At 40.6% G+C, this 22587-nt stretch overlaps 1 protein-coding gene and 1 long non-coding RNA gene across 10 annotated transcripts in view; one reads left to right on the plus strand and one right to left on the minus strand.

Moving 5' to 3' along the window:
• RUNX1 (RUNX family transcription factor 1) overlaps positions 1-22587 on the minus strand; it is a 213385-nt gene that overhangs the window by 182467 nt on the left and 8331 nt on the right. For 3 of the 7 annotated variants that reach the window (XM_065590181.1, XM_065590162.1, XM_065590168.1), the window contains one exon: positions 19420-19536. In XM_065590181.1, coding sequence (XP_065446253.1) covers positions 19420-19536 — 117 coding nt within the window. Of the gene's footprint in view, positions 1-19419; positions 19537-19716; positions 19906-22587 lie in introns of those variants that run through there. The other 4 variants (XM_042855806.2, XM_005303326.4, XM_005303324.5 and 1 more) reach the window with 4 other exon arrangements.
• The window catches only part of LOC101938933 (uncharacterized), a 56768-nt gene continuing 52292 nt past the window's right edge, over positions 18112-22587 (plus strand). For 2 of the 3 annotated variants that reach the window (XR_006175792.2, XR_010600078.1), the window contains exons 1-2: positions 18112-18849; positions 21357-21452. This is a non-coding gene — a long non-coding RNA (uncharacterized LOC101938933). Of the gene's footprint in view, positions 18974-21356; positions 21453-22587 lie in introns of all 3 variants that reach the window. The other variant, XR_010600077.1, reaches the window with a different exon arrangement.

The following is a 22587-nucleotide window of genomic DNA, read 5'->3' on the forward strand; positions in this document are numbered from 1 at the left end:
CACATTCTGCACAAAAATAGCCAATGCAATTTCAGACTGCAAACCACTGACTTGTCATCACAAAGCAATGAGCTAATTATCTCTCTTTATATAAATCAAGTACCGTTGTACCTGGAACATCAGGCCAGGTTCTCTGTGGACTGCACACACTTTGTGTCACTCCTATGGTGCAAAGGGAGCAGACTGGCTACATTCCCCTAGCTGGGGATTGCCTAGCCATTGCATAGTCCCCTTTAGCCTCTGTCATACAAGGCATGTCAGGGGCATGGCTGGAGCATTGCACTTTAACAGTCCCCAGGTGGAGGGCGAGCCCAGGCAGATCATCACCAGCTGCTGGAATTTAGAACAGCCTTTGGAGGGGGCCATAGCTAGTGCCAAAGTGGACTCACAATCAGGGAGCTACAACTGGTTTCCTAACAATCATCCGTCTCTGGAGCTCCCGCCAACGAGCACCGCAGGATGTTAGCGCTGGATCCTTTTTACCAGAAAGACAATTTGGAGGGAGTTTAAAAGAGGGCAGCAATAGTGGTCAGGATGCTGCAGGAGAAAATTAAAGGTGGTGTGGGGGGAGAGAGTAATTTGCAGGGGAAGAGGTGCTTTTACACTTCTTCAAACATTTGTGAAACTGATGTGAGCTCTATTCAAAACAATTTATCTTTCTGTTTCGTTTCAAGCTGCATGCATGCTTCAGTCTTTGCAGTATCAGTGTGTCTGCTTGGATGGTATGTACCTTTTGCCTGACCTTTCGCATTGGTCCCTTTTCTAGATTGTAAACTCTTTGGCGTAGGAACTATGTCCTCCTCCCTATATGTTTGCCCAGCTTCTAGGGGCCAGGGGCCAGATCTAGATCTAGAGCTGGCTGAAACTGACTAAGAAGTCTTTGAGGAACATCTGAAAATTCCAAAATGGCTCAGATTTAAACCCTTTTGCATGGAATTTATTGGTTGGTCGGTCCCTCCCCACAAACTATACTGACATTTTGTTAAAATTTATTTTCTGAAAGCTGCATTTCTATACTGAAAACAAAAATTCCCTATGCTGAGTTTGAAACTGATGGCAATAAAAATGTTAATAACATACCAGTAAAATATCTATTAATGTTGCTGCCATTTTTTGTGTGCAAAAAACCAGAACATTTTAATAATGTTCACAAATTTTCAGGAAACATTTTGTTTATAATAAAAGACCATTTTACAATGAAAAAACAAAAAGTCTTCCACCATCTCTATCAAGCAGCTTTACTGAAGCTAATGGAGTTATGCCACTTTATACTACCTGCGTATCGAGCGCTACTGTCAAAATGTTCAAACCTGGGGGCCTACAGTTAGTCACCCAGATCTATATTTAGGCACTAAATAAAATGGTCGGGTTTTCAATGATGCAGAACACCCACAGTTCTCATTTTATTTTGGTGAGAGCTACAGGTGCCCAGCACCTTTGCAACACAGGGCACAGTTAATTAGATCCTTCAAAGACTTAATGTGTGTGTAATTTTAAACACATGAGCAGTTCCAGGGAGGGATCACTTACATATTTAAAGTTAATGCTGCAAACACAAACACTTATGTGTGTTCTTAACTTTACTGCCATCAGTAATACCATTAAAATCAATGGATCTACTCATGGTAATAAAGTTCAGCACATGCGTAAGTGTTTACATTATTGGGATCTACGTTTGTGCAGGATCAAGGCCTAAATATGGATTTAGATATCTAAATTTAGGTCTCCAGGTTTGAAAATTTTGCTTGTCTTGAGATATTGGATTTTTCTTCCAAATGTATTTTGAGTGTAAGGTTGAATGATACTGACTTCCTTCATACAACACTTTGAGATCTAAGGATGAAAAGTCTTATATAAGAGCTAGCTATATTATTATTTATTATTATTATTATTTAAGATACAACAACATTTTTAAAGGAGTACAACTGCACATGCAGTTCTCTTCTTGGGATGAGGGGCCTTAGACTCCTAAATTCTAACATTTCTGGACATCTGTGGCTCCCACTGTAGTCATTTAACAAATGTAATCATCGTTTTGAAGGGTCAGACACAGCCTGCTCTGTGCCTGTCACTCTGTTTATAGCAGTGGAGGATACTTTGAAAAATGAGCAAGTAACTGAAAAAATGTGGCATAAATTAACAGCAAGAAACGGCAGTGCTAAAAAGCGTGAAACAGGAAAGAGCCAGTGACACTTGAGCATTTTTTTCATCAGTGTTTAGTAGGGACGGAACTTCTGCAAAAGCTGCTGAGGCCTGTTATCAGCTTAGCTCAGAGACCTGTGGTTTTCTCGCTCTTGCAACCCTGCTTTAACTGTCAGTTGTTTTTCAACAAACAGGATACCTCCCTCTAAGCTGTCAGCTTCCCTGTCACTTCACAGAAAGAGGCAGTGCAGCTCCACCTCAGAGGCAACGCTTATCCACTTTTTGTTTCAGCGGAGTTTCTTCAGGTGCACCACACAAAAAAAGAAGGAATGAGGAGCAAATGGTCTCCTCTCTGGAGCAACCAAAACAAGCAAACAAACAAACATGTGTTCTGGATTCTTTGCTGTTTGGAGTTACGAAGTCCACACTTCCTATTACGGGATTCCAAAGCATTGTTTTAGACCAGACTGTAATTTTTTTTGCTGCTGTTTTCTAAAGCATTGCATTTTGATTACTGGGGCAAATCTCATCCTTCCCCAGCTCCTCCCGACCTGCAAAAGAGTCAGTGTGACTCCTTAGTGCAGGGGAATAGAGTCAACACATTTTGATATGAAGCCAGTTCCACAAAGGCTCCCGCTGCATCATTACACAGTGGGACTTGGGGGCAGGACCGGTTGACTAGGCAGAGGCATTAACAGTTGGTCCCAGAGAGCAGAGGTCCAGCAGCAGCAACTATGGCTTTGCCCGGGCTGTGGATCAGCTCTTCCCAAGGCCCCTTCCCGTCTTTCTCCTCCCCAGCCTTATGGAGTCCCCTGCACCAAGCTTTGCTAATCGGGTTGGGGCCAGGGAGATGTGTCTATTGGAGGTCATTTAGCCTTTCTTAATTACAATTCTTTTGTATCTACATGAGCACTTAAGCACATGGGCAAGGTAAGGCAAGCATGGATTTCTATTCAGAAGTTAGATATGAGCAAAGGGAAATATTTTTTTGCCCAGGGTCCAGTGATCACAATGCCAGCACTTATCCTTTTTGTACCACCTAGTCTTACCAGGAGCAAAATTTGCTTTTCAGAGTCATGCTCCAGATTTTAATTACATATTCTTCTCTCAGAACCAGTGTTAAACTAGCGATGGAAAGCTGAATTCTACACTGCAGAGTATGCCTTGGAGAGCAGCAGCAGAAATCTTGATCGTTAAGGCTTTTTCAAAAATGCCCAACACTGTAGTAGTTCTGTGCTTCTGAGGGAACATTTTGCCCTAAAGCAAAGTTTTTCTTTGAAATTTTTCATGTCAGAAAAAAATGTCAAACGTGTGCCTAGTTGCTTCTGTCCCTACCCACCCTCCCCTACACCTCCTGATTTCTTGAAAATTTCAGTGCATCTTTTAGTGGGGCACTTTTTAAGTGGCTTGGTTTGTTTTCGTGGCATAGAATCATAGAATATCAGGTTGGAAGGGACCGCAGGGGATCATCTAGTCCAACCCCCTGCTCAAAGCAGGACCAATCCCCAACTAAATCATCCCAGCCAGGGCTTTGTCAAGCCTGACCGTAAAAACCTCTAAGGAAGGAGATTCCACCGCCTCCCTAGGTAACCCATTCCGGTGCTTCACCACCCTCCTACTGAATTTTTTCCCCTAATATCCAACCTAAACCTTCCCCACTGCACCTTGAGACCATTACTCCTTGTTCTGTCATCTGCTACCACTGAAAACAGTCTAGATCCATCCTCTTTGGAAACCCCTTTCAGGTAGTTGAAAGCAGCTATCAAATCCCCCCTCATTCTTCTCTTCTGCAGACTAAACAATCCCAGTTCCCTCAGCCTCTCCTCATAAGTCATGTGCTCCAGCCCCCTAATCATTTTTGTTGCCTCCGGTGGACTCTTTCCAATTTTTCCACATCCTTCTTGTAGTGTGGGGCCCCAAACTGGACACAGTACTCCAGATGAGGCCTCACCAATGTTGAATTGAGGGGAATGATCACGTCCCTTGATCTGCTGGCAATGCCCCTACTTATACAGCCCAAAATGCCGTTAGCCTTCTTGGCAACAAGGGCACACTATTGACTCATATCCAGCTTCTCGTTCACTGTAACCCCTGTGGAACAGAGCAAACAGCGGAGAGGCCAACAGAGAGAGTTTGACTGGGATCTGTCCGAGAGGAGGTACGCTAAGTGCTGCATAGCACGTCTGGCTTTTCTGATTGACTGAGCCTATCTCATGTGCTCAAGAGGCTCAGGAAGGCCAGCAGAAGCCATTTTGACTGGTGGGAAAATGTGATGTTTTTAAGCCAATCCAAAGAAAACCCTAGTGCGTTATTTTTCCTGTATATGAGATTTTAAAAACTTCCAGCAGAGCTGAGCAAATAATATGTAATGAATAATTTTTTCAACAAGTGTTCCTTCTTTTCCTGTTTGGAGAATGTCCACAAACAGCTCTCAGTTTTTAAAAAAATTATCTGTTCAAAATTGTTGGACTACATTTTCATGAATTTCCATTAGTTTATGCCTTGCTTTTTGAGCTGGGTTGCTCAGTTGTGATTGGGCTTCTAAATTTCTGTACCCTTCTGGGATGAGTATAACTCTAAATTTGGTTTCTGGTGGGAATAGTCACTCTAGCAAATTTAAAATTCAAAGCACAGAAGAAGGATGGTCTTGTGGATACTCAGGCACTGAACTGTACCTCAAGAGACTAAGGTTCTGTTCCCACTTCTACCCCACACTTCCTTGGGTAAGTCACATAATCTATCAGTTCTCTGATGGGAGAATGCTACTGCCCTGCCTCTTTAAGATGTTTCTAGAAATTATATCCTATGTGTAATCTGTTACACAAGCTCAAGGTAGATTGCCAACTCCTCTTTTTTCACCCTCCCCCTCATCTTAGGTGTAAGGCTTAAAAAAGCTGGGCCAAATTGGTACATACAGTGCATGACAAACCAGACTGTTCACATACCCTTTTCTTGCACACAAACTAGATTTTTCTGAATTCAAATGAAATTAACCCCCGCCCCCCCCAGAAAGGAGAAAGCTTCTGTCTGAAATTTCACCAACCCCATATTTCCATGAAAGGGGATTTCCACATTTTTTCATGCTGTCCTTTGAGAAAAAAACATCAACCAGCCTCCTGAAATTTCCCAGTGAAGTAAAATGTTGGAGATTCAGTAACCACCAGGGGGGAAAAAAACAGCAAATATTCTAATGAAAACTTTTCCACAGATCTAATAAAAAGAGCCTTTCCCAGTACTGTCATCATTGTACTGAATGAGCATACTAACAACATGGTGAGAGTATTTACATTCAACGTTGTCATTATCTGCTGTGCTTGAGGCAGATCTCAATATATTCCAATACAAAGAGTTTCTCTGGCAATATTGCCAAAATGACTGACTGTAGCAACATGCTGGAGATGTAGGCTAACATCGTTCAAAGCATCTCGGCAACATGAAGGAGCGGGAGAAGGACACTGCCCAACTCCCACAAAGGATAATTATCTTAAAACATCAGAGGGGTAGCCGTGATAGTCTGAATCTGTAAAAAGCAACAGAGAGTCCTGTGGCATCTGAAGAAATGAGGTTCTTACCCATGAAAGCTTATGCTCCCAATACTTCTGTTAGTCTTAAAGGTGCCACAGGACCCTCTAAAAAAGAACAGGAGTACTTGTGGCACCTTAGAGAGGACCCTCTGTTGCTTTTTATCTTAAAACATTAACTAATGAGCACGGATCTTTTAGCAGCAATGATTACAATGTACCAGGTACAAGAATGCCACTCTCTAATCCCTGAGCCAGCTTCTGACTGGCACATCACAGGAATTTTATCTTGGTGGTTGACTTCAGTGTCAGCCCAGGGCAGAATACGACTGAAAATGTGCACACATTATTTGTTTACTGCAAGCCACACATTTCAATTTATTTTTTATTTACCACTGCAGCATGGATTAATAGAGGGAAAAACCCTAAAGCCTGAAATCTTACAGACATAACCTTCAGGATGTTGCTTCAGCCAAGCATGTGGCTTAACAACCTTGTTAATGTTTGTCTACTACATTATATGTTGCATCAGTACCCAAATCTCTCATTTTCTTGGCACAAATTTTATATGAAAGAACGTAAGAATAACTTTCTGCTTTTTTTTTTTTAGAATCACTTCTGTCTCTGCACTGATTTAATTGCCTTAGCACATCACAAGTGACACCAGTAGGGCCACCACCTTTCCCGCAAAAAACATCCTCAGACAAATGCAGTAGTATGCTGCTTTTATTGATAAGGCAATCTGAACACAAAACCCAATGGTACTCTCTGGAGCATGCAAAATTTGGAACTGCAGGATCTGAAACTCAGCAGAAAGGCTAACGAAACAGCTGGACCATATAAAGGTAGTGGATGAATGTGCATTTTACTGGGCCAGTGCCAGCTGTGAACTTGGAAAACCAACTACTGAACATCACCACCACCACCAGAGGCCTGTTTTTCTATCCCCTTTTCTCTCTTACTCTCTGTACCAACTTGAAAGAGCCCAAGATGTATTGCAGAAATAACAAACAAAGGGGAGCTATAACAGGTGTTAGGCATGGAAGCACTGCTTTATTTAACCACCTGTATCTATCTAATTCTAACCAAAATATCTGTAAAGAAAGGGAGAGAATTTAATAGGTACGTGAAATGGGGCTGAGAACAGTGGCCCTAATTCAATCACCAAGCTTGTTAAAAGATGGCTAAATGCCAATGGATTATCTCCCCATACAGCAACTGTGGGAGTTACTTATATTCCATTATTGTGGCTGACGCTGGCTAACTAGCAAAGGCAACTTTAAACACCTGTGTATCAGATATCAACAGCCGTATATGTTTCTACCTCCAGCCCCCAAAATGTGCCAGTCAGAGTTGGTTGGGATGGGATTCCAATGGAAATGGAGAGCCTGATTCTGAACTCAGTGAGAATGGTAAACATCAAGGTTACTCCACTGAGGCCAACAGAACTTCTCCTGGCATGTCGCAATGTGACAATTAAATCAGGCCTTCACAATAAAATAGATCTTCCCTTCTTGCTGTATTCTTTACAGTGCTTCTGTATTGGATTCTGATGACAGGAAAAATTTAGTGCAGTTATTTTCATGCATACTCCTTGAATATCAAAGACATGATCCACCTACTTAGGATTTGATTATGGCTCACATTATCTGATTAACTACATTTGAATGTTTAAGCACATTTCAATTCAACCATGTTTCTGACCCTTTTGTGTTCATTTTAGAATAGAATAATGGAGATATCCTATCTCCTAGAATTGGAAGGGACCTTGAAAGGTCATTGAGTCCAGCCCCCTGCCTTCACCAACAGGACCAAGTATTGATTTTGCCCCAGATCCCTAAGTGGCCCCCTCAAGGATTGAACTTACAACCCTGGGTTTAGGAAGTCACTGCTCAAACCACTGAGCTATCCCTCCCCACCTCATTTTCCAACATCACTTGAGAAAACAAGCTTAACTAGTATGAACATTCAGAAAAAGCTACAATTTTAAGATCGTATGCTCAACTATCCACCAAAACCAAATTATGGATTATATAGGAGACTGTAAAATAGACAGTTCATGCTGTCTTGGTCAGCTTGACAAGTCAGCAAGTCAGTGAACAGAAATGATACTACACGACTTAAGTAAGTAAAAGCCAACCTAATGTGGATTGTGAATATACGTAATCAATGATCTAATGATAGAGAGTTATTTGCTGAAGAAATTTGTGAATAAAGACTCAACAGGAGAATTTTGCAGAGACACAGAGAGGACAACACATAAACAGAAAGAACGGGAAATATGCTGAATAATATTGTCAGGTGGTACTCCCTCTGCTCTGGAATGAAAGCTGTTTTACCTCAGTTTATGATTGTGAAACCAAACACAATGGTTGCCATTAAAAAGATAGCCTTTACGAATGCCAAATGCCCACCTAGCCCCATTCAACCGTTATCCCAGTTCACACACAGAGGATCTGCCCTCCGAGTCCATCTATTCAGTTATGCAAAATCAGGGGAAGATGAGGATGCCCAATAACTGGATGCAGACTGGACATTGAAAATTCAGACCGCAAGACACAGGCAATTAAAAATGGACATGCCTGCCCTGTGCCCAGTACACGTCCAGCAATAGTGTATAATGCCCAGTCTGCTAAATAACAAATGCTTAGAGCAGAAAATAGGCAGCATTCTGGCTTAGCGGATCTTTGCAGAACTTAAAAAAGAACCCATCTTTGTAAAGTGTGCTCTGGTTTTACAGTGTGTGGCCCGTAGCTTGTAGGACACTAGGTTAATCCACTGTGACACAGCAGGGGTTGTCAGAACTGATCCAGAGCAACAGCCTGCAGTGTGGGCCTGTTGTATTGTCTAATCCCTTCGGCTGGAGTGGGCTTTCTGCAAGCTGCAAGGGAAGATGAAAGTCTAAAAAAAAAAAAACCCTCCAACTGCTTCTGTTTAAATAATGCTTTTGATCTTAAACTGCTGCCGTTTAGTCAAAGCAGGGCGCAGAGAGAGGCTGGAACAGGCTGAAAGCGTGAAACTCTCATAGGAGAGAGATGGAAACAGGGGGAGTAAGAGAGAGAAAGGGAGCAGGGGGAGGCTGATCTAATGAGCACGTAAAAAGGAGTCTTCCAGTCAGCAGGCAGCCTGAAATGTGATCTCCAATCTATACAATGGCATTTTTATTTAACGGCCCTGGCAAACACTATAAAAAGGAGTGAAACGGCTTCAGAGGTAGCTCCTGAGAAGGGGGCACTGGAGAGGAATTAGCCTCCCTACTTTTTCTTTTGCACTCATTTGTTTGTATAGTTGCGGGATGAGAGACTGCTGAATTGAGCTGCATTAGCACTGTACCCTTATTTTGGGTGGTTAACACTCTGACTTTTACGTGGTGGGAGTTGCCCACTAGGGACCTGATCCAAAGTTGACTGAAGTCAATGGGAGTCTTTCCACTGACATCAATGGGTTTTGAATCTGGGCTTGACTACACCTACCATGTTAATGATACCAATATAGCTAGAACCAGAATAAGCACCTTTAGACAGGTATAGCAGGGTCCACCCCGGGAGGTTGTACAGCTTTAGCTATAGGGGTGTAGTTAAAGTGGTAAACATCCTCCCTCCCGCAAATGTGGATGCAATTATGAGAATATATTGATATAGTTTATTCCCATATGGTAAGGAGAAAAAGCTATACCAGTATATGGCACCTTAATTACAGTCTGGTATATTACAATTGCATCCATGCTAGGGCTTGTACGAGCATAATTATATCTGTGTAAGAAAAAAGGTCACACTCCTACCAGTACAATTTTCAAGTGTAAAAACCAAATGAGTAGACAGCACTTGTCAACTACTGCAATCTAAAGAGAAGAAAAAAATTCTCCCAGAACTAAAGCTACCACGAAGAACAGCATGCATAGAGTTAGACACTTCAAATGGGGATTTTCATTCATTAAAACAATCTACTGCAGCTGAGAGCTTAGCACAGAACTGCAAGGCAGCAAGAGGATCGAATTATCACAATAAAGCTTTAGCAGTTTACCCCATAACTTCACACATGAAAATGTGAGATCTCCTTCTTAATGATAGCCTGGCATACTGTAACCAGGAGACTTCCCATATTTGCTTGGGAGATTAACCCTATTAATGGGGGGAGGTGGGGGGTAGAGGACTAGATGGCTCAGTGGATTGCATAGTGAGATATTACTCACCTCTCTCACTTCTAGGTTATGTGCTGCAGTGCAGCCAATGGTGATGAAAATATGTTACTATTGGTATGTGAAACAATAATACCTAGCTCTCATCATATAGCACTTCTCATCAGTAGAAATCAAAGTACCTCACACTCTTCGACTCACAACACCCCTGTGAAGCAGGAAAGTGCTATGATCCCCATTTTACAGATGGGAACTGAGGCCCAGAGAGACTAAGTGACTTGCCCAAGGTTACACAGAAAGTCTGTGGTGGAGCAGGGAATTGAAGCTGGGTCTCCCTAGGCCTAGACCTGTGCCCCAATCACTGGACTATCCACAGTGCTGGTTTTAACGAGCTGGTGTCCAACATCAAACACCCACCACTCATTATTACTTTAGACAGTCTCAACATCAAGGCCAAAAACATGAATGGGCATATAGACTATCACTATAGCACCCATTTGCTCCTCGAGGCAGTCCCTGCAGGCCTGGCTATTAAGGTGCACTAGCAGGTGGATGGAGGGACTTTTGCACTGCTTTCCCCCCCATATGGTACTTGTTCCTGGGATAAGATGACACTACTGTCTATCTGTCAGCTTTGAAAGGCACCAAATTCACTTAACTATCCTGAAAGCATGTGTCTCTACTGTCTGGCTAGACTTCCAGCATTTAGTTCAGCTGTAACTGTTCTTGCTAAATCAGGTTATATCTCCATTTACAGCAGTGCTCCTGCTGCTACACAAGTCCAGGGCTTTATAAATTCTTCACACTGATTTGGCAGCCCACAGTCACAACCTGTTGTTGGTTTTGCTCCTTGGGCTATGAATTTTGTTATACCTAGTTTAAGCAAAATCAGAAACATTTACATGCAGGCCTTAAAACAAACAAACAAACAAACAAACAAACAAACAAACAAACAAACAAACAAACAAACAAACCCCAGTAACACTATATTGACTATATTGTAACACTCAGTTGCACTTCGTATGGCCTAGGGGTAATATGTATTTACATTTCAGTGTTCTCCATATGGCAATGTGCAATAGGGACAGAACTTCAAGTTGCACTCACAAAATTCCTGTTATAAATGTTAAAGGACCATATCCTCACATTGCTCTTTTGCGAGGCGCTCATACTTATATCAGTGGGATTTCTATATATGGCTAGAGAACGGTATGTGATAAAGAAAGGCTCGTATCAAGACTCCTACAATGCTCACACTGTTTAGTTCAGGTCCACCACCATATCAGGCAAGTCGCTTAGTAACTTTTCTCCTCTTTAACTTTTAAAATATAATCCAATAACTACGAATAGGAAAAACTTACCCTTAAACTTGCTGTGTAACATATGTTGTGTGTAATTGTTTAGGGTAAAGATATTATGGATTAACCCCCCACCCGCCCCACGCACACCCCAGCAACAATTCTGACAATCCCATTTTCACCAGTTCAAGACATCTGTGACTTAATGACAATTCTCTTGGCTCTACTGGGAGACACTCAGGGGTTCAAAGTTAGCCTTGTTCCCACCTTTGAATTTTTCTTCAGGTTTTTATATATAGTTACTACAAGATTAAAGGGCAAAAACTTGGCCCCACTTTAGTCAATGGGAGTTTTGCCATTAACTTCAGTGAGGACAGGACTGCACGCTAAGAATTATGCCACGAGTAACTTTTCAACCTGTTACTCTTTGATGTGCAAAGTATAAATACAGACATATCCATTAAGAGGTGAAAAAACTCATATGCACATTGCAAATGGTGTGAAGCTACATGCTTCATACTAAGCTCAACATGCTAACAGAAGCTGTGTTATCTGATTATAAAGTAATTTAGGTTTGTGCATGAAGCTTTATCATGTGTTTGTTGATACAGCCATCTTCATATATGTTTTTTTTAAAGGTGCAAAATAATTTTAAAGCTACTATGAATGACTGATTATCCCAAAGCCACATGCTTTGCCTGAACACCACAGGTGTGCACCATACAAGCAGTTAAAATGCAATGAGAGATGAGGGTGTGACCAGAGTTTAGAATGTGTAATATATTTGTCACAAGGGGAACTTGTGCATCTGTTGCATATTGTGGGACTGTACTTGTAGATTTAAAAATATTTTAACAGATGGACATCTTTCCCCTTTAAAGACCAAAAAAGGGCAAATTAAAGGGTCAAGGGTCTAATAGGGTCAATGGGTTGACAAGGGTGAGTTGGCTGAAATGTTTGCAGCAAATCACATGAAATCCAGCTGGTTTCAGGTTTCCTTAAACTCAGACCACATTCATGGAAAGATTTGCTACGAGATGCATATCTTTCAACTGTACCCTACCCTAGTCACAACCAAACCTGAGGACAGACTATGAGTGTGTCTCAAAATCATGATCATTTCATGACTTCAGCATGAAATCAGACCAAAAAAACCCCTAAACTATTCCGAGTGAGTTTTGGATTCACTGGAATTTGAAACTCAAAACGAAATATATGGGGTAAAAAACACAGACAGATCAAAACCATAGAACATGGTTTCACAAGTCCCTGTGAAGTGAAACTGACAAATTTCACACAGCTTTCCTCACAAGCAGAAGTGGTGGCACTGAAGATGGTATGAAGGATGAACTGGAAGCATTGCTGTAAGGTTAGCAACTGCATGTTCTCTACTTGCTCAGACTTACGATCAAATCTACTAATGCCATTTTAGGATATTTCAAATGTCTAAATCCAGTTTCGTGGTGAATTCTATATTTTACACTAATAAATATCTTGTACTTAAACCTGTAATTTATCCTGCTGGGACCAATGTGGAAGAAAAGTCATTTATTTTGAAGACTTTATATCTGAATAAACTTTTAGATTTTCAAACTGCAATACACAGAGTTGTATAAAATCTGAAGGCTTCAGCGAAGAGGTTGTGTCGTATGTCACTAGCTCCGATTGCACTTTGAAATGCTAGAGAATATTTTGTTAACATTAGGAGCCTTATGCTGGCACATTAATTACACCAGTAATTCCATGCAGATTAATTGATACCAAAATCCTACTTTGAGGCCTGCAACCTCACAGCGAATACTGAGGGATTTGGTAGGACTTAAATTTAAAGTGCAGTTACGCTCAGTGATGTGTATACTGTACCTTTTTATTCAACACTGATTTGCTTTCCCATTAAGTCAGAGTTGCTTGCTTTACCAACTAGACTAGCTTCTCACTCTGGTGTTAGAGCTGCAGGGCCAACATAACTATGCGTGGGTGAGTCAGGTTCTATTCTAGTTCATCTGGATTGTTAACTCACTTCTGAGTGCAGAATCTTTGTTGCTTTTCATTGAAACAGGAGCCAGAAAAAACTCAGCTTGACTTTGTTGTGTTTTCAGGGCAGGCAAGTTGTTTTTGCAGGGCTGACCATTAGAAATATCCCCTTCTATTATTATAAACTGAGCAAATTTGATCTGAAAAAATATTGAGAGATAGATGTGGATGACATGATGCCGTTTTTACAGTTATTTTTCAAATTATAACCATGGTCCACCCTCTGTGAAGAAAAAGGATTTCTATTCCCTCAGTAGATGTACTCCAATGCTGTATCCTTATATTTAAAGTGAGCATTCAAAAGGCCTGATTCCTCTTCCCTGGCTAAGGTGTCTTTATGCCACCAGAGCGGTGCAGAGGGGCCTTAAACTGATTGCCCCAGCATGGGAAATTTCAGCCCCTCCAAAACCCCTGAACATCCAGAGGCTGCATAAGCACCAGCTGTGGAGTATGGGCATGATGGGGGCCAGATGATGATGAGTTCCCTGATCCCCAGCTGGTAATATGGTTCCATAATATTTTATAGTGGAGGTTTCAAAGACAAGGCTAGAAGCAGAGAATATAGCTTCACTGATTCCTCAATAGTGGTTCCACTTAAGTTTTAACAGCAATTATGTCCATTTATACATGAATCAATAGTAATTTTTTCTCCCACGTTTAGTTGTAGATTCCCCCTTCAAAGATAAGATAAAGAGAATGCCTACTTCTGCTTCACAATAAAATACCTAATTTACCTTTCACCACCATGAACTTGCCAACATCATAGGACTATAAATGTCATTTAAAAATAAGCATATTGTTCTTATTATGGTCAATTAATACTGAAACTTTGCTGTGTAGAACCAATATAGGACTACACATTGGCCACAGAGCCAGCACTAGGCATAAGCAGACTAAACAATTGCTTAGGGTCCTGAGCGGCTGAAGGGGGCCCCTATTTGCTTTTTTTAGTATGTGTTGTAGGGGAAGGAAGCCAAAAATATTCCTGCTTAAGGCCCCCAATGAGCTAGCATCACCTCTGATTGGCAATGAAACTGTACGATGCTCCTCCAGGTTTTAAATCTGTCAAAATAATGCAACTTCCCTTGCATTAATGTTGTATGTATTTGTAATATATATATCAGATAGCTTTACTTCCCACTGGCCAAGTACCTCAGAGCTACAGTCTGGTTCTCTGGTTGAAATGTAACCCAGAGGCACTGTTGGTGACAGGATAAAGAGTGAGACAATCTTGGGTATCTGTAAATCAGTCATATCCACTGGCTTGTGAATCCTGGCTAACCCTGCCACCACCGCACATCACTTCTTTTAATGCTTGCTTAGACACTGAATTTAGTGTCCAGGCCCAGTATATGATCTTTCAGTCTTACTAAACCAGAGAATTAATCTTTTCTTTAAGATACTTTACCTGTTTCTTCACAGTGATTCCTGTGTTCTGGTTTCTCAATGTTATCCAAATCTTTTAAATAAACACACACACAGTCACTCACTTGTGTGTGTAGATAGATAGATAGATAGATAGATAGATAAAATGAGTCTAACACAGAGGGGAGGCTGTGTAAATCAGACATTGTGTAAGCCTTTTCTTTTAGTACACCACAGTTTTTATGAGATTCTTTAGCTCAACTTCCTTTTCACAAGATAGACTACTAACTCTATAGTACTCACACTCGTTAACTTTTTGTTATAGTTATGAAAGTCTTCAAAGAACAGGAACTGTCTTTACCTCTCATCACCACTCAGTGGCAATGTGTTTTTTTTCTATTTTGAAAATATACAGTTGTTTTAATCACCCTTAAAAAAAGTCACTGACCTGGGCAAGAGGAGGAATAGAGTTTTCCAAATTAGTATTAATTTAAAGTCAGATGCTGTATATCTCTCAGAGGAAAAAATGCCTTTTCTACAGAGATATTCCCAATATTTACAATATATGAATCCTCTGAATAATGTACTGGGTTCTAGTGGGCTGACATCATCAACTGTCTTCATTTATTTCTTTCCCTTCTGAAAATTCTCTAAGGATCAACACCCCCACAGATGAGCCATGCAGTGATCAGCATTTGGGAGGGGAGCAGAGTTTGGCATGGGAAACACATCTAAACACTAAAGGGGCCCAAATATCAGCAGATTGTCTCAGAAGTCCATAAACTACTTTGTGGGTTGGATGTTATGCCATCCACCATCAGAGTTCTTTCTTCCTTTCTTTCTTGCATGGCCATGCTTACAGGTAATGTTTGTAACAGTATTGGATGCTTCATACTGGAAATCAACTTTGCATGTGGATATTCTCACAAATGTGCAATCCCCAAATGTATACATGCACCAAAACTATGTTAGAACTAAAAGTCTGATCATGGAAACACCACTAAGGATGGTGATTATTACCATGAATAGTACCCTTGACTGCAGTCAATGAGTGTGTTTATTTACACTGCTAAGTATAAGTCGTGCCACATATATCATTCAACATCTAGATTCAAAGAGGGATATCAAGAAAGCTATTCAGATAACCTGCCTTTATGGTAGCTGTTGGAGGACATATTATACCACCATTAGTCCAAAATATTTTAGAGACAAATATTCATATGAAAGGAAGTCTCATACTCTCTAACAAGAGAAGCTATTGAGTGAGTCATAACCAGGAGATACGCATAATCTAGACTCAGATAATAGAGAATTTCTGATTAGACAGACTCTTTTGACCCAAGGAGAACTACTGATTTCCTGGATCCAACTGCAGGACAAGTCAGAGCCATGGACTTTAATGAGCAAAGATAAGCACATGCGTAAGTGTTTTCAAGATCTGGGCCTTAACTGCAAACTATTTAGAGCAAGGTCAGTAAGATTTTTGTACATTACTCAGAATAAAAGGGCCCCAATCTGGACACTACCATAATATAAATTATAAGTAATAAGACAGCAGCGAGTCTTGTACTTTTCTAAGAGAATTGCACCTACCCACAAGCTTTAAGTGCCTTAATTAAAAAACAAAGAGACAAAATCCAGAAGCAACCTCTTCCATATATGGAAATAAAGAGCCAGACTTCACAACAAAGGGAAGATGAGGAGATATAACCTACGCTTCCAAAATATTCCATGCTACATGCATCTCCCTAAAAACCCCTACAACAAGACTTGCGATTCTCTTTTTCATAACAGGCAAAATTATTAGGCCGCATTAGGGAATAGTAACTTTTTTTTATTCCAAGAATGCAAGGAAACAGCTTTCAAATCCCTATTTCTTATTTTATTTAACCACAAGAAATTCCGAGGGAATTCGTTTTCACGTTCTCCCTGCTCCAAAAATATCATTGCTGCAACCTCATTGATACAACCTGCATGGGATGTTTCTAGCAGAGAGAAAACCTTTACAATAATACGGGGTTACACAGGAAGAACAGATCAGACACAGACTACAACATAAGAGCCTTGATGATATAATCCCATATTCAACAGAAAGATGGGTTGACTGCTTTCTGCTGGCTGCAGTTTAACAAGACCCTTAGGAGTACTCTTCCCTTATACTCCTGCCATCCACCCCAAACTTGCATTGAAATCATACAACTAGGAATAAGGCACTCATTAGAAGTAGTCCTGACAAACATTTTAATGTGTTCAGCATGCATGATGCTCCAGCAGAAGTTTCAATACAATCTTCATTTCTTTACCTAGTGGCACAAGGGAGGACCTGGTGTGGTGCGATAGAAAAAGGGCCATATCCTTTGTGGTGTACCACATTAAATTAATATGTCAGGCTTTCTAAGTCTGTCACTGTTCACAGACGGTGAAACAATTGTTTTGCTTCCCCACTCCCCTCTTTTTTTCCCAATTTTCACACAGTATCACGCTAAAAAAGAGTTATGGATTTCCTTCTGAGAGGACTGCATGGACTGATAAAGTAAATTCATGGCAGAAAACAACTTGTTATTTTCCCTTTTACCTCATAATTTCACTTAAGAGAGAAAGTGCAATAAATTTTGGCGGGAAAAAAAATACCATTTTGGACATTTTTAATGACTAGTCTGTGTAAACACTATTGAGAAATATGGGTGAGAACAATTCGTCCAGAGGAATGATTATTTTTCTTGCCCCGAGGCCCTAAACAGCACTTTTGTTAAGTATTTTAAATTGTCTGAAGTTCATTTAAGAAGAGGAAGAAGCAAAAAAAGCATATTTGGAAAACTCTCATAGGCTTTCATGTTTAAATGCTTTATTCTTTGGTGATTATGAAACATTCACTTTCTAACTCAACTGAAGAACTGTTGCCCAAACTTTCCTAACGTACAGTTAGCGGGCCATTTTGATCTCACTTACTCAGAATAGCCGAGATCAGAATCTGATCCAAGATATCCATGTAACATCTAGAACAATGGGGTCCTGGTCCCAGACTGGGGCCCCTAGGGGCTATGATAAGATAAATAATAATAATACAGTTGGACACTCTTGCCATGCACACAATTTGTTGGAGCTAAATTCTCTGCTTGTGTAAACTCGCACTGTTCTACTGCCTGTAATGGAGCTTCAGCAATTCATGCCCGCAGAGAATTTGGCCCTTGGTCTTTAGTGTTTTACTAGCTTCCCTGACACTACTTAAATATGGTGCCTCGGTACAGCTCCTGTTATCTCCAGAACTCTGCTACAAGCTGGCTGGGAATTAGTACTTCAAGCATTGCCCCACAGGGTTCACTCTTTATTACCTTATCAAATGAACAAAATTTCCTTAATAAGTCTTCCTGAACTGCAGATAAAATAGCAAACAAACATTCGGGCGAGTTAAAAAAAAAGCTGACTAAATGCAGGAAGATCCTTCTTGTTATTCTACCAATATTGCTTCCTTTGCTTATTAGTAGCCCAAAGGAAATGCTAGTTCAGAGGGAGCCAGGGGAGCAGTTAGCAGCTTCTTGCTAGAGCTCCAGTATCTCTGCTCCACAGGCTAGAAGATGCTGTAAGAATGTGTGACTCATACAGCTCATCATGATTGAAAACTCCTCTGATGCCAGTAGAAATGTACTTAAAACCTTTCATTTGCAGGGTAAAAAAAGAGTGGCGATGACATTCTTTTTCTGTGCATTCACCCTGTTTTCAAATCAAAGGGGCCCCAAGCTGCAGCAACAACAGGGTGCTTGCAATGTAGCTGGTTGTGACAAGGCAGCTGACAAGCCTTCCGCATTCCACAGCTTGATTATTAATATGAATAACTAATGACTCACGCTGACACTACTGAGGCCGGGAAACTTTCTGTAACTGAAGAGTTATAAAATGTTATTCTCCCACAGCACCACCGCCAAATCGATGAGTGATCTCTGTATGGTTTTGCATTCATTTCAAACTGAATATGCATGTCCCTGCACACATGGCTTGAAACAGTCAGAAGATTGGTGTTTAGGGGAAAGAGTTCAGTTGTATCAGGCTATTTAGGGGGCTAGCTGCAAGAATGCAGAGACATTTCTCACACTAGTCCACTTGCTTACTAATATGAATAACTAATGATTAAAGCATCTGATCTACCGAGGGCTGTGAGATTATTAGACCAGGCTTGTGAAACTCCTTTGTCACTGTCTGGAAAAGCCAGACTTCTCTGGATGTTGCAGTTTAATTTTTTTCCCCTCCTCAGAGGATGTGGTATGGCTTCAGCCAATAATTTAGAATCAGCAGAGAGTGACACGGCATCAAAAGCAACACTAAATGTACTGATCCTCTTCTTCGCCTGGGCTATGTGAGTTGCAACTACCTTTAAGCAAGTTTCTGAGCTTTTCTTACTTGTTTCCAGTGAGCGTGTTTCTTCCTTTACCCAGACTGGCAAAGTAGCAAAAGTGAGACAGCATCACGCTCTGCTGGCTGTACGTATGAGCTTGCTCTTCATTCAGTACTGTGCTTGTTTTAGTCTGTGATATGTGTAGCATACCGTTGGCTGTTATTTTTAATGACCGTAGCTCAAAAGCAATGATTCTGCCAAAGGAACCAAACAGGTTGATGCTACTGCTATTGTAGTGTGTGTAACTCACAGGAATAGTATAACATGCTTGGATTTACAAAAGGAAAATTTGTGAGGATGCCATGACTGTTTGAACAGCTTAAGTGAATTATAATAATATCGCTAAGGAACTGACAAATAATGAGCTAATAAACCAATAACCTCAGACATTAGCTTTAGTAAGAATTTTTCAAAGAAAACAGAAGTGGAAAACTATATATTGTAAGCATTTCCTGAAATGTGCAACAAACATGCATTTTCTTAAACATGGGACAGTCCAAAGTATATTTAACAGCACTGAATAGCACTTACCTCTCATGAAGCACTGCTGGTAAGAAGGAAATGACTCAAATACGCTGTTTGAAGCCATAGTTTCCTCTTTAAAACTTACTCTCTCTTTAAAGTGGGGGAATATATGATTTCTTTCACCTTGGGAAGTGAAAAAGTAAGAATGGTCACTGTTATAACCCTCCTTCTGGCCATTGCTTTCTATTTTATCTTAGTGCCTTTGAAGCAACATAAGTCAGATAATAAGATTCTTTTTCTAAAACAAACACTGAAATTGTTAAAAAAAAAATAGCGGATCAGTTGTGGTTTGATGATGCTTACCACTCTACGAAACTCTGTGGTTTGCAGTCAAAACGATTTGCCCTGTCTGCTGACCAATATCCCGGACCCGCTCTTGTGTGACTGCCTCTGTACCCAACTTGTGGTTCTGTGGTTGTTTATGAGGCCCAAAGAAGTGTTTCACACAACCAAAATTACAAATTTAACTGTTCCCCTTTCCACAACCTGTCTCAATTGGTCTGTGCCGATCACATGATTTGAGTGATGTCGACTTAAAAAAAAAACCAAAACTTTCTAAGCAATGCCCTACCCACTCCACCTGCCCTCCCCTAGGCTGAGAAAAGAAACAGAGTAGATTTTGCAGAGGGAGGGGGAAAAAAGTGACTCACAGCCCCTCATTCTGTAAATGGTCTTGCTGATTTAGTACAACTCTGCTTGTTTTGTTGTTTGTGGTTTTTGGAACTACCGATTATTTTGATAGAGATTTCATTGCTGCTTATTCAATAGTAATTCAAACCCTGGTATTAGTCGGCTGCTAAAGGAGGATGCATATGTCATCATTTAAAACCTTAGGAATCAGCTGTAGGAAAAATCCACTAGCTGATGAAGAAGAATATAAATGGATACAAATCTGCAGTGTAGAAATTAAAAGAAGAAATTATGAATTTCAGCCTATAGAGTCTGTAAGAAAGGACTTGAAGGAAGTCAGTCTGTATAAGCTGGCAACAAAGACTGGTATCATTGTAAGTTACTGACAAAGGGCCAAATCCTGTAGTCCTTTCCCAGGCAAAGCTCCCATTGACTTCAGAAGGAGTTCCACCTGAGTGAAAACTGAGTAAAGACTCATCAGTTTTTAGGATATAGTGAATAAGAGATTGATCAAAGAACACAATATTCTAAATTTCTGTCTAAAACAGTGGAGCTCCTTTAGAAACAGAGTAGCCCAGCCCATGCTGGTCTGACTCTGATGAGAGCACTATAGAGGGAAAAAAAAGCTACTTATTTCAGAACAATGAAGTGACTGTTATGCCAGCTATTGTCTCCTTTCTCCCCTCTTCTGAATACTGGACAACTACCTTTTTGCACTTCAATGCAAATCAATATGATACCTCACACCTGTACAGAAGCCTGGAGCTCAACAGTTTTTTTAAGCTATTAAACACTTGCCAAGGAACCAGTAACAATAGAGGAAATGAACCAATTAACACAGCATATCAGAAAGAGTATTGTCTTGCACATGCAATGTGACAAATGCAGTTAAAAGTGTAGCCTGAAGAAAAAGTAGTACACATTGGCTATGTTGCTATTATTTGTATTGCAGTAGTTACAGGAGGCCCCTATTTGGATCACGGCCCATTGAACTGGGTGCTGCACAAACACAAAGGAGCACAAAGTCCCTCCCCTGAAGAGTTGACAATCTAAGTCCACAGTACTGCAATTGGACTCATGCACCCAGACCCTAAAACCACAGAGCCCCTCTGACATCCACGGGCCGCACACAGGAATAAGGATTTCCCCACCTGAATCATATCTCCATTACATAATAACAAACCCATACTTTCAATACTTGTGGATTTTTCCCTACACTAATTTTGTTGTGGGAAAATAAAATCTCTTCCCCTCCTTGACTTTGTCCTTTCCATTTGGCTAACGTTGACTTATCTCTTGTGTTTCTAAAACAGCTGCAATTTACATAGTGCTGTCGGCTTATTTCCTTGCTTGGTGCTTGAGTGTGACTGATGATACAAGTCTCAACACAGAGCTGGGAACAGCATCAGGTTGGTAATTGCTATGTCTGAACCAGCAGAGGGAGCTCAGAAGGGTCCTACAAAAACATTGGGATTGGGATGGGGACGCTAGGTATTTCCCCCCTCTATAATCCATTAAACAAAAAGGTTGGCCAAATATTTAGAGTCTAAATTACTTGATAATAGAGCTAGATGAATAATGCAAAAATACTTCCTCCAATATTTGTTCTAATTTTCAGTGGTGCTGGAACAATTTTTATAGTGGGGGTGCTGAAAGCCATTGAATCAAACTGTACGGTAAACCCTGTCTATGATGGAAACCATGTTAAGCCAGAGGGTGCTGCTGTACTCCCAGCACCCCGACTTCCAGCATCTATCCTAATTTTTTCAAACAAATTCACTTTCATATTTCCAATATTTCCTCCTTTTATGTGTTCCCTTGCCGTGAACATTCATGCAAATGGGTTTTACTCTGTGAATGCCCATTGGAAAATGAGGTTTACGCTTACCCATCTGAACACATGAAAAGCAAATTCTAAATTCACTTTCTACAAGCCTTTTCTCCAGAAACCTGGTTGTGAGAATTAAGCTCAGCTAATTAGACAACAGAAACAGTATCATGTGGCTTATTCAGCCAATCATACACAGCAACACACCTCACAATTTGGCCAAACAAGTCACAAAAATATGTTTTAAATTCTTATTTTGATAAGGAACACAAGAAAGCCACAGTCTGTTCACAGGCATGCAAAGGACATGCAAGATTTAAGGCAAAATTGGTTGAACAAGTTATTTGTTATGACTTATTAGCTCAGTTCTATTTGATAAAGTCATTTCAAAATAGGATGTGCATTTCTTTTAGGAAGTTCTTACTGAGAGGATACATGCTTTTCTAGTGAAATCAATGCATGGAAATTCTGAAGGGCTGTGAAGGGCAGTGCTTGGACCAACTTACTTTTACAGAAAGTGGAAAAAAATCTGTTTTGTCTACTTTGCCTGGCTCTTGCTTCTATCCCATTGTCTAGATCACTAAGTAAGAGAAGCTTTCACAAGGAGCCCTAGTAACTCAATGCAGCAATGATTCTAGTCTTAAGGTATACAAACCACTGTTAGAATCATAGACTATCAGGGTTGGAAGGGACCTGTCTAGTCCAACCCCCTGCTT

The sequence above is a fragment of the Chrysemys picta genome, chromosome 1, assembly GCF_011386835.1.
Source record: "Chrysemys picta bellii isolate R12L10 chromosome 1, ASM1138683v2, whole genome shotgun sequence".
NCBI classification, from domain to species: domain Eukaryota; kingdom Metazoa; phylum Chordata; order Testudines; family Emydidae; genus Chrysemys; species Chrysemys picta.